Source organism: Callorhinchus milii, unplaced genomic scaffold (assembly GCF_018977255.1).
Source record: "Callorhinchus milii isolate IMCB2004 unplaced genomic scaffold, IMCB_Cmil_1.0 Scaffold5, whole genome shotgun sequence".
Lineage (NCBI taxonomy): Eukaryota > Metazoa > Chordata > Chondrichthyes > Chimaeriformes > Callorhinchidae > Callorhinchus > Callorhinchus milii.
In genome coordinates, this window is record NW_024704746.1 from 59,949,035 (window position 1) to 59,961,788 (window position 12,754).

The 12,754-nt window shown below is 40.4% G+C and overlaps 1 protein-coding gene across 1 annotated transcript in view; it reads left to right on the forward strand.

The window, feature by feature from the left end:
- The window catches only part of mov10l1 (Mov10 like RISC complex RNA helicase 1), a 48,783-nt gene that overhangs the window by 17,140 nt on the left and 18,889 nt on the right, over window positions 1-12,754 (forward strand). Inside the window, 10 exon segments of the mRNA XM_042335189.1 lie at window positions 149-298; window positions 1,525-1,980; window positions 3,292-3,492; window positions 3,647-3,761; window positions 4,252-4,429; window positions 6,107-6,177; window positions 8,284-8,327; window positions 9,452-9,510; window positions 10,190-10,311; window positions 11,334-11,481. Of these exon segments, the coding sequence (XP_042191123.1) occupies window positions 149-298; window positions 1,525-1,980; window positions 3,292-3,492; window positions 3,647-3,761; window positions 4,252-4,429; window positions 6,107-6,177; window positions 8,284-8,327; window positions 9,452-9,510; window positions 10,190-10,311; window positions 11,334-11,481 (1,544 nt within the window).

Here is a 12,754-nt window from a genome sequence, read left to right on the forward strand (position 1 = left end):
CTTGAGACCTTCTCCTGATGTGATTGATATATGCTGTACCAAATACAAGGATTTTTGTTTATGATTAATAATACGGTACTATTAGTACTACTGATAATGAAACATTAGTTTTCAGCACTGACACTTTCCTCTATTGACTATTTTTCAGTTTTTCAGTTGCTCCTCAGAAGGCAAATGCAGAACTCGAGCAAATCGATTTTCAGTTATTCTCCAGCAAAGGAGGATTGGAAGTTACAAAGACCATTCACTTTGGTAACCTGAAACAGGGAGAGAAGAAAGACATGATACTTTGGATTGAGTAAGTATATAATGTATATGAGCAAGGCTCAGTTTGGTGACTGATCGATAAATGAGTCAGCAGAGTATAATTTATGCCTTCATGGTTGATTGGTTTGTTTAGTGTGCGTGCCAACCAGTATGCTAAATACTCTCTTGTCGTTTAGCTGTGATTGTTCTCCTTCAAGAAAGTTAAGGGAAGATTTAATACAGTTGTTCAAAATTAGGAGGGGCTTTAATAGAGTAGGTAGGAGAAACTATTTCCACTGGTGGGTGGGTCGGTAACCAGGGGACATAGATTTAAGATAATTAGTGAAAGAACCAGAGGGGAGATGAGAATTTTTTTTCTTACAAGGAAAGTTGTTACGGTCTGGATTGCATTGCCTGAAAAAGTGGTGGAAACAGATTCAGTAACAACTTTCAAAAGGGAATTGGATAAGTACTTGAAAAAAAATTGCAAGGATATGGGGAAAGAGCAGGGGAGTGAGACTAATTGGGAAGCTCTTCCAAAGAGCCAGCACAGGCAGGATGGGCCAAATGGTCTCTTTCTGTGCTATAATATTCTATAATTCTATGATAATATACCCTGTTTCATTCTACACTTTTAAAGGGATAATGGAATGGAAAACATATAAGCATCCATATCCCCCATTAGACTCATATGATATTCGTGCTAACCTATATGTATCCAGTGCCTTAAGACGTCCTCCAGAAGTGAAAGGCGCTATACAAATGTAATGTTGTTATAACCGGAAAATTAAGAGAAAGATTGGAAACGAGAGAAAGCAAGGGTGCAAATGGTACTGCACTTAGTATTGGTGTTCGATAGCTATTTTAGATATTTATGAATTTCAGAGATTTTCAACTACACAATGTTTTATTCTCTCCACTATCTCGTCATCCTATCTCCGCAAACTCCTCAAATGCTACCAAACCGACCATTCCCTTCCTTATACTCCATGATCACTGGCCTTCTCCACGTCCCTCGCTTTCAGCCTTTTTGACCCCATTTTCTAGAACTCCCATCCTAAAGTCCTTATGATTTGCTCCCTCACCTCATTCAATGTTCACCTCGAGACCTACCTCTTTGACCACGCTTTTGGTCATCTTTCCTCTTGAGTAGAATGGTGTTGTAGAAATTGTGTCATTCAGAAGTCTGGAAGTTTTTAAATTTCTAATTCAATGGACCTTACCCTCCATTACTTTGAAAATGAAGTAGGATATTAAACTGACGATGTTTGCTTTCAGGAATAAAGGAGAAGAGACTCAGCATCTTCTGAGATCAAAGCTAGCGGGATGGGAGAGAGCAGATCAGTTTGTGCTGGAGGCTCCAACAGTGATTCCGAGACCTTCCGCATCTGCAAATGAAACCGTCCAGAAAAAGATCCCGCCTGAAATAAAGTCCAACGACAAAGTGACTGAATTTCAGCCATTGTACGTGGACCTCAGTTCTCCTGGTACCTCGGGTCAGCAATGCAAATCCCCTGGGCCAGTGACTCAATTGGCAGAGAGCAATTCACCAGTGCCCACAAAACCAATACAACAGCTGAGTTGTCCACTTTCTGGCGGTGATTTTAGTGCAACTGAAGCACCAGGAATCCAGTCGATAGAAAAATATAATCATGGAAATCTAGCAAGTGCCAGCCCACTAGTCAGTTTACTACCAAATGAAAAGGCCTACATAAACATCAAGTGTGAAGCAAAGTAAGAATCTTGTTTGTTCAAAATAATACGACTAACTTAAGATTGGCCTTGAAAAATCATTTGTATTGCCTACTACTAATAAAAAATAATCCTTGCATTTGATATAGGGCCTTATCACATCGTTGAGACGGCTCCAAGCACTTCATAGGATATCTATAAAATGGATTGACTGAATTTTGTGGGCAAAATGAGGCATGTTGGGCACAGCAATGCAAGTCGTTCCACAAACCGCCATGAAACAATTTACCAAGTTTATTGGGGGGATTGTTAGCCACTGGAGAAATGCCCTTCTCTTTTTTAGTGGTGTGATGGAAATTTTAAAATCCTCCTGAACAGGCAGATGGGATCTTGGTTTAACATCTCATCTAAAGGACGGCATTTTCAATGCTGTACACCCCGGTCACTACAGTGCAGGATCAGATTCAATGTTCGTCACAAAGATACCAGAAAAACATCCCACTAATTCTGTGTCCATTTTTTAAATTCTATTATTCCACATTTTTTTTTAAACATTGAAGCCTTTTATTTATTTCTTCTGAATTTGAGCCCCCCATTGTCAGTTTTAGAATTTGGAATAATTTTAGTGGAATACAGTTTGTCAGATTACTATATGAAATCTATCTGTTTGCTAACAGTGAACAGATTCAGAACGACTGTCAGGGTGGCTTTATACATGGAACCACAAGTTGCAACACATACAAAATTCTGGAGCTCATTTTCTTTCCGGCACCTTGCCTGGCCTCAGGATGACCCACCCTTTTGATCATCTTTCACCTTCGCTCCCCACCCTTTGGCTCCCAGCATAGCTTAGAACTGCTTTCTGGAACTCTTACAAAATTTCGACACTTACTTTGTTCTACCTTATAAACCCTCCTTTCTTTGACGACGCTTTTAGTCAAGATTCTTAATTCTCACTTCTTTCTTATTGGATGCTGTCGATCACTTTTAAGGATATCATGGATCAGATTTGGTAGGCTTTATGGCCTACTTGCATGCTTATGTTTATTCCATGTGAAAGATCAATGCAAGTAGATTTTGTTAGTAATGCAGGACTATCATTCACATCAGTGATTGATGAAAAGTGTGTTGGTGTTCATGTTTCTCAGAATAAATACTATAGAAATTCTCCTCCAATAAATTGCTCCTCTTCCACCCAATAATAATAGTCCTTGCATTTGATATAGCTTCTTATCACGTCTTCGGGACGTCTCAAAGCGCTTCACAGAATATACTGTAAAGTGAATTGACTGTATACTTTATGGGTGAAGGTGAATGCAATTACCTTACTAATGCAATCTGTTCTTATTACAGAAACCCCGGGTGTTGCAAAGAGCTACTGTTACTTTATTTTAGTGGTTTTGTGATTGGACGTTACATTGAGGTGGTGGTACTGAATGATGAGGAATCTCTCTTGGCACCGTGTTCTACATATGTCCCGGTTCAGCTCAAAACCCCTCGAGCAGATCCACAGGAAGCCAACGCCATCATTGTGATGGGGCAGAAACCTATTAGGTACCTTCATTTTAAAAACGATTAATTGTGATGCATCTGTTGTATAAAATTATTAGTAATGAATAAAGAATCCCCTGACTATGTGAGTCTAGGTCAAGTTTTTCAGGAGTCAAACATTAACTTTTAAGTCTAAAGTATCCAATGTTCTGTCCAGACTTGCCAGGAGACACTTGCCCAGCTTTATTCCACAGTATCCAATACCACAGAGAATAAAGGATTGTATTGCACGAAAAGCAGACATTCTCACTGCTCAACCAAAACTTGTACAGGTTAGTAACTATAATAGAATTAATCCTTATACTTGATATGCCGCCTTTCACGTCAGGAAGACCTGAAGGATTTACTGTAAAGTCTAATGACTATTTTTTAAGCAAGCGCAGCAGCCAATTTGTGCACAATGTCCCACAAATAGCCGTGAATTGAGTGACCAATTTTATTTGGGGAATTGTTGGCCAGGCTACTGGGAGAAGCTCCCATTTTTAAAAGATTGCCGTGGGATCTTTAACATCCATCTAAACGGGTAGTTGGGACCTTGGTTTTCGAAGGATTAGATCTCCAACAATACAGCACATACCACCCCCAACACTGCACTGTAGTGTCACTATAGACTGAGTTCAAGATCCCAATGTGGAGCCTGAACCCACAACCTTCTGACTCAGAGGCGAGCATGGTTAACAGCTAACTGCTGCGTTGTAGTCGTAACTTTTAAAGCTAACCTGTTCTTCATATCAATATAAATTGTGTTAAATCCTTTTCAAGGAGTTGAATATGTCTAACTATCAAGAGCATTTTTCAACTCTGCTCTGGCTGGAAGAGATTCAGGCTGAGTTGGAAATTCAAGAGTTTTACATGGTTGGAGTGGTTTTGAAGAAAAGTGGAGATTTTCTAATATTGGAGGTTCCGGGGTTGGCTGAAGGCAGGCCATCTGTGACCATTGGTAAGTTGTATCTGTATCAATTCACTAACTCTAGACTGCTAGTTATTGAACCCATCATTAATTTAATTGGGTTCAACTCTGAAGCTAACTCACGGTGAGGAGAGGAGTGCATTCTCAATTAAAAGTTAGTAGGATGTAAAATATTGAATGATAAGGATATCTCAGTCAATGACATTTATCCTTTATTTGCTACTGACTCTTGCTTTTGACTCTAAAATATCTAAGATTTTGGCAATGATAATAAATTTTCTTTTAAATAAAATTATGTTCTCGACTCGAGATACAGTAAGTTGGAACAAAAGTTAACCTTGATCACAACCCTTTCAAAACGATGTGTATAGAAATCATTTAGTTTATTTGAACGGCGCTATACAAATGTAATTTTGTTGTTGTTGTTTTACTCATTCCTAGAATGATTACAAATTTTAGAACCTTGGAGAAACATTTATTCTTTAGAACTAACCTGAGATTTTTTTTTATTAAATTGGGAAAGTACTGTATTGAAAATATACAAATGTATTAAATTTATAGTTGCTGCTTTTAAAACCCATCTAAAAAACAGTCTCTTTACCTGAGCCTTTGGCCACCTTCAACTTAACTCCATCCAAGCTCAGGCTTTCACTTGTCAATCCTCCGCTCAGCGGGCTCCAGCCTGCTTCACGTCCCATGCTTTGCCCACCCCACCATTGGCGGATGGGCCTTCAGCCTCTCTGCTCTCACCCTCTGAAACTCCATCCTATGGTCCCTCTGCCTCGCCCCCTGCCTTGTCTCCTTCAAGACCCATCTCTTCGACCGAGTCTTCGGTCACCCTCCTATTCCTACTCTCCCCACCCTCCATCCCTCCTGATCCCAATCACCAGCTTGGGTGCGGATTCCTGACTGTCCAGTGACTTGGGACATCCTCCTGATATGAAAGACGCTATACAAATGTAATTTGTTGTTTTTGTACAGCACTTGAGACCTCTTCCTACGTGGAAGGTGCTATTATAAATGAAAATTGTTTTGCTATTGTTTGCCTATTCAGTAAAAGTGTGCTGTGCCAATGGAGACAAAACACTGTATTCGTAGAATTATACAGCACAGAAAGAGGCCATTTGGCCAATCATGTCTGTGCCAGCTGTTTGAAGAGAGCTATCCAAATCAATGCCACTGCCCCACTCTCTCCCCATAGCCCTGCAAACTTGTCCTCCCCATATAATTATCTACTTCTCTCTTATGAAGCGCTTTGAGACGTCTAGAAGACGTGAAAAGCGCTATATCAAATGCAAGGATTATTATTATTATTAAAAGTTGTTGTCGAATCGGCTTCCACCACCCTTTCAGGCAATGCATTCCAGATCCGAACTACTCACTGTGTTAAAAAAAATTCTCCTCACCTCCTGGTACCATCCTGGTAAATCTCCTTTGCACCCTCTCCAATGCCTTGACATCCTTCCTAAAGTGTGATGCCCAGAACTGAACACAGTCTCTAGCTGAGGCCTAACCAGTATTTTACAAAGGTTCATCATAACTTCCTGACTTTTGTATTTTATGCCCCTATTTATAAAGCCTGGTATCCCGTATGCTTGTTTGTCCACCAGAAGTTGTAAATGTGTGTCCACCAGAAGTTGCTTTTAAATGCACTTTTAACTTGAGTGAAACATCATAAAGCGTAGTATCATTTGTTTGAGTCATTAGGTGACCGATTACTATTACGAAGTCCTGGCTATGAAGAAACTACAGTATGTTATTCTGGTTTTGTTGCTCAGGTAGGTGGTAACTAAACTGCACTCTGATAAGTAAACTAAGACGATAATACAATAAACTGTAAGCGGACCTATGCAATAATAAAACATGGAATACAGCAATCTCAGATTGCATATAAATATAAAGTTTGCATACAAATACTGTCACTACACTTTACAGTAAATCTAGTGCAAGGCTTTGGGCTGTCTCAGCAACGTGATAAGACGCTATATCAATTGCAAGGATTATTGTTAAAGCTGAAAATGTTGTTGCAGCAAACTCAAAGAAATTTGGTAAGAAAAAAAGTGCTGTATAAAGTTAATGATTGCTCTTGGGATAATTTTGAGATACCTTTAGACTTTTTTTCCTGAAGGGTATTCCATTGTATAGCCCCTTTCCTATGCTAAATATCCTTTCTGTTTGTCGCAAACCAGAATATGCTTTGGGATAGTCCTGTAGCTTAATGGTTAGAGCACTCAGGAGGACCTGGGTTCGATTCCCAGCAGGGCAAAACACTGGGGAAGTATCCTTACTCCACACACCTCTGTTTACCTAGCAGTAACAAGGAACCCAGTTGTTAGTTGAATGGCAGATCACTTTTCCGGGGGTAATAATTCCTTCAAAATAAATTTTAGGGAAAGGAATCCACGACTGATTGTGTGACACTGCTGTGCGCAATTGGCTGGTGGGTTTCACCTACAAAATATACACTTAATTCATTTTACAGTGTATTCTGTGAAGCGCTTTGAGGCATCTTGAAGACGTGATAAGGTGTTATATCAAGGATTATTATTATTATATGTTAGCACCTCATTTTAGTTTTAGCATTTTAGTCCATACGCATGGAAGTTTCCGTTGGTAGGTAGCAAGCATATATAGAACTCTGTTTGGTTTGGATACTCTTAAGTATGGCGATGCTTTTCCAGATATGTTCAGCTGACAAATAAATAAACTGATGTCAACAAATGAAAGCAAAAGTCATGAACTTGCTGATACAAAGTGTGTGCTCTCCTTTTCTACTTCTGATTGAAAGTGTTTGCGGGGGGAAAAAATGTGAGTGAATTGGACCTTTGCTGTGTAGTGCTGCTCTTATATCTTTACCGCCACCCAGATAAAAGGAAGATGATTTGGGCACAGGACACCTAGAAGAACCCATTAGTATGTAAACCATTGTTTTCAAAGAACAATGATCACAGTATTAAAGGAAAGCAATATAAGTTTGTAGAGCAATTTTTAAATCTCATTTTTAATCATCAGGAAAGCCAACTAAATGTAACATAATTAGTTCATGCAAGTTTCAGTGGTTTAAACTTGACTTGCCTAGCATCTTACTTGCCTAGTGGAGTGACTGTTTACATTTAATTTTCACCAACCTACAAGGAAACTACACCCTAATTTCTTTCAGTTACTGCCTCGAAGGGTTTATTTTCTCCGTGAGGCCAGAGATCAAATCTGGGACTTTCCAAGTTTGTTCAGCTCGGGAACATCACATGCATTTACTCACTAAATCTTTAAGTGTTGGAAATCTTCTAATTTAAAAAAAATAAAGTTCCCCTGTGCTGTTTTAGCAGTCTATTTTAACCTCCCTTTCTCACTCCATCACACCCATCACATTCTGCCTTTAATTGCTGCCTCGAATCTTGCCTTGTTAAATGCGCTTATGACCACCTCCCATTTCCGCTTCTCTCTTGCTTGGTGCCCAAACCAATCCCTGTAAAGCGCTGACCTCTATTCCTTCAGTATGTGTAGTATGGGCACCTTGGCTGTACCCACTGCCCCGAGATTGAACGTCCTACCAGCACTCACTGTCTGAAAAATGGCTTCCACAAAAACGGTCACTTGGTTGAAGTATCAACAACAATTTGCATTTATATCGCACCTTACACACAGGATAGTGTCTCAAAGCCATCAGGTGACAGGTACCAGATATACAATCCACAAGTGTAACAATCACGTGAGGAAGGGGAAGGATAGTAAAAGTATTTTGGGATGTGTAAGGCCTCAATTGTAATGGTAAGCGTTTTGTTTTTTTTCTTCTCCCCACCCTTCATCCCTCCCGCCACCTTACTAATACAACACAGGTGTGTGAAGAAGAGATTATGCTGAAGTTTCACTCTACTTTTCAACAGACCTACAAAGGGGAGCCTTTGGATGTGGAGTTTACATACAACAGGTAGAAACAGAATGGAAATAACAGTGTTTTAAAGGCTAGCCTGGTGAAAAGGATATCTTGTTGGATAACATTAAATAAAAACAGAAGCCGCTGGGAACACTCAGCAGATCAGGCAGCATCTAAGGAAAGAGGACAGTGAGTTAACGTTTCAGGTCGATGTCCGTTCTCCCAGTGACTTCTGTTTTTATTTCAGCTTTCCACCATCTGCAGTATTTTGCCTTTTGTTTCTTCTTGTAGAACAGCATGGCAATGCTTAATCCCAGAAATAGGTATCAGCCTGACTCAGTTGTAGCGCTCTTGCCTCTGAATCAGAAGGTTGTGGGTTCAAACCCAAAAATCGGGATTTGGGGCTTGCATTGTCGAGTCTGACACTCCAATTCAATGCTGGAGAGTGATGCATTATTGAATGTACTGTCCTTTGGATGCGATATTAGACCCATCTGCCTGTTCAGGTGAAAGATCCCCTTCTATTATTTGAAAAGAGAAGGGAGTTTCTCCTAATATCCCATTGAATAGCCCCTTTCCTACACTAAATATCCTTTCTGTTTGTTGCAAACCAGGAAATGCTTTTGGATAGTTTTGTAGCTCAGTGGTGAGAGCACTCGCCTCGCAAGCAAGAGGACCTGGGTTCAATTCCCAGCAGGACGAAACATTGAGCAAGTTTCCTTACTCCACAAGCCTCTGTTACTTAGCAGTAAGTAGGAGCCCAGTTGTTAGTCGATTGGTGGATCGCTTTTCCGGGGGTAATAATCCCTTCAAAAAAATTAATAATAATTTGGTCACTCAATCCACAAGTGTTTGTGGGACACTGGCCCACAAAATATAGTCAATTTAGTTAACAGTATATCATATGAAGTGTTTTGACACGTCTTGAAGACTTGATAATGCGCTATATCAAATGCAAGGATTAACATTATTATTATGGCTGTTTGTGGGGGCATTGCTGTGTGCAAATTAGCTGTGTTTGCCTGCAAGATTCAGTCACTGCATTTCACTTCCTGTGAAGCTCTCTGAGACATCCTGTGATGAAAGGTGCTTATATCAAATGCAAGGATTATTATAAATACACCCAATTACTTGTCAAGCTCAATCCCCTATAATTATATGTAATACTTGTGTTGTAGAACGTCAATCCGAAGATGTCACTTTGCAGTGGAGCAAGCCTTTCATCTGGGGGAAGCAGGTAGCTTTCTGTGGCTTTATGTTTCAATCTCCTTTCTTCCTGTAAATTGTAAAAAGTGACTTCATGCAAAATAATCCTGTCCAACTGGCACACAGAGAGTTGTTTATTTCCCTTGCGGTGCTTTTCATCTTCTGAGCGCTGTTCTTTTCACAAATAACCACATTTCAAACTGAGGTGAGGTATGTAATTATAAGCAATTTTTAAAAAAAACACAATTGGATGAATACCTGACTAGGCATTGTATTGAAGGTTCCAAGGAGTAGAAATAAGAGCAGTTGCTAAGCTTTATAAACTAGAGAACTATGTGGTTCCTTTTCCAAAGCACTGGAATGAATATCTGGGGTTTGTAGACTGGTCAGATTGTAGAGTTCAATTGATATCCTGGAGATTTTCATCAATACCTTCTGGGAGGGAGAAGAAGCATTGGGCGAAATTTCAGTGCTTGGCCTCAGTGGGCGTTTATCTATTAGTCGTCTCTCAGAAGATTGTTTTGCCCACAAAATAAACAGTCAATCCACTTTACAGTTTGAGATGCCTTGATGATGTGATAACATGCTATATCAAATGCTGTTATATTATTGAATGAAATCCATGATTAGAAAATTCTGTTTGTGAGTGTCCAACACAGAGATTTGAAGTTCTTTGTGTAAATTGGTAATCCTGCTTTTCTTCCTCTCAGTATTGTTTCCGGAGAGGGTAACACTCCAAGCTCCACAGGTCATCACCACATGGAAGGACATTGACCTTGTGTTGAGGGATGAAAATGAAAATCGCTGTAATTCAAAAGGGGAGAATGATCAGGTAACAGTGGTGTTGGTTTGTAAGAAAATAATTTAACAAAATGCATGTATTTTCTGACTGTAGATGAATTAGATGCATTGAAACTTCTGATCAGTAAATACTTGTCCACGTTTGGATTTTGCCTTTTTGCTTCGATCGGCAATTTCACAGTCCTTAAGGGACGAGGAATAACAACAAATTACGTTTGTACAGCGCCTTTAGTGAGTCCAATGCTCATTGTTTTGTGTTGCATCTATGAGCTATTCTCCAGTCATGGTGGTGACTCTATAATTTAGTTATTCTCCAATATTTATATTGAAACTTAGTGCTTGGTATATAGACATATCGGCTTAGCTCAGTTGTAGCCCCCTCACCTCTGAGTGCAGTGTTGGGACAGGTGTTCAGTTGCATTGTCAGAGGTGCTGTCCTTTGAATGAGATGTTAAACCAAGGTCCTGTTTGCCTATCTAGGTGGCCAATAAAGATCTCACAGCACTATTTGTAAAGAGAAGGCAGTTTCTCCCTCTGTCCCGGCCAACAATCTGGGTTTGTTGCCCTCCATGGTCTTGCTCCCCCCGCCCTCTATCTCTGCGACCTCCTAACCCCTTACCTTCCTCCCTGCTTTCTCCGCTCAGTGGGCTCTGGCCTGCTTCACATCCCCCACCTCACTCGCCCACTATTTGGTGGATGAGTCTTCTGCCCCTCTGCCCCCACCCTCTGGAACTCCATCCCCCAGTCTCTCCGCCTCGCCCCCTCCCTTGCCACCTCCAAAACCCATCTCAAAACCCTCCTCTTCATGCTTTCGATCTCCCTGCTTTCCCCCCTGACCTCCACCCTCCCTGACACCCAACTCGGGTCCGAAATTCTGTCCAGCGCCTTGGGACCTCCTCCGGACGTGAAAAGCCCGATACAAATGTAATTTTGGGCAGCTGCACTCGCTACAATTGCACAGTCACTACACTACAGTATATCCTCAGAAATTCTTTGAGACGTCCTCTCGACACCAAAGGTGCTATAACATTGTAGGCATTGGTATTATTTCAGGAAAAAGACCTGGATTCCGCTTTAAGTAGTTCCTGTAAAAGCTTGGAGGCCGCAGACCGGGAAAGGGGACACAGAAATGCCAAGGAAAGAGCTACCGAAATAGTGTACATGTCTGATGGCATCTCAGTCTCTACTCAAACTGGTTCTGGTGAGTTCAGCTCATGTACTTTAGTTTGTGCAATATATTATTTTCATGATGTGTCAAAACTCCTTTACAATGTTATAATGTTTTCCCCCATAAAATATACAGTCAATTCACTCCACAGTATATTTTGTGAAGCGCTTTGAGACATCTCGAAGAAGTGATAAGGCGCTATATCAAATGCTATTATTATTATAACTGACTCAGTTTGTCCTTACACCAGAAAGCAGTGTTTTTCTCTTTCATTCTCTCACATGCTCCCTCCCCCATCCCAAAAGAGTTATACTCTGTATATCCTTTTAGCTACAGACTAAATAATAGTTTAATTTATCACACCGTCAACACGTCTCCAAGCGCTTCATAGAATTTTACTGTGAAGTGTAGTGACTGTGTATTAGCAGGCGATTGTTTATAAGATCTCTCTAGGGACCTCAGCCACTGAATTCATAGTTACTTCTCCCCAGGCCCAAACATTAACTGGAATATCAAACCTAGTTCCATTAGTCCACATGGTATTGTATCTGGGAAGCCCCTCATGCTTTGCGAAAGGACTTTGAAAATCGAATTGCTTTCCAGACTTATAGATTCCTATAAATTTACAATGAAGAATGACTCTAATCTGCCCATCGAGTCTGCACTAGTGCTCAGAGCAAACAATTCGTTCAATCTCATTTCCCTGCCTTATCTCTATATACCCCATCAAGCCTCTTAACTTTCTCATACAGTATCTGTCGACTTCGCTCTTGAAACCACAATGGATTTTGTCTCTAACACCTTACCTGGGAGAGCATTTCAACATCCTAACCACACTGTGTGTGGGAAAAAGTACCTCATGGTACTGAACTTATTTGATGTTGCACAATTTCCCATATTTAATTATCTTTTTAGTTTTATTGAGTTGCCTTAAATAACTGTCTTGTTTCATTGTCTTTTGGCCTCCTTTGTCTACTGTGCAGTAGGAGTATGAAAGCTTTGCCCAGGTTCAGTATTCCTGTCTGAAGCGGTCAGGAAATTACAGTGAATTTTGATCTCGTTCTCACCAATTCAAACTGTTTTTGATTTATAAAATATTGTACATTGTTCTTATCACTTGAAGACCAAATCGAAAGCAAGGTCTGTTCACTCAATGGACCTGTCTATAGCATGTACTGAGGGGAGCTCGGAGACACCACCCTGGTGAAAGGCGCTATATAAATGCCAGTTGTTGTTGTTGTTGTAGCTCTACGTGAGGTTTCAGAGAGGAGGTCCAAGGTTTTAGCTTCTTCATCCAGGAAGTTGG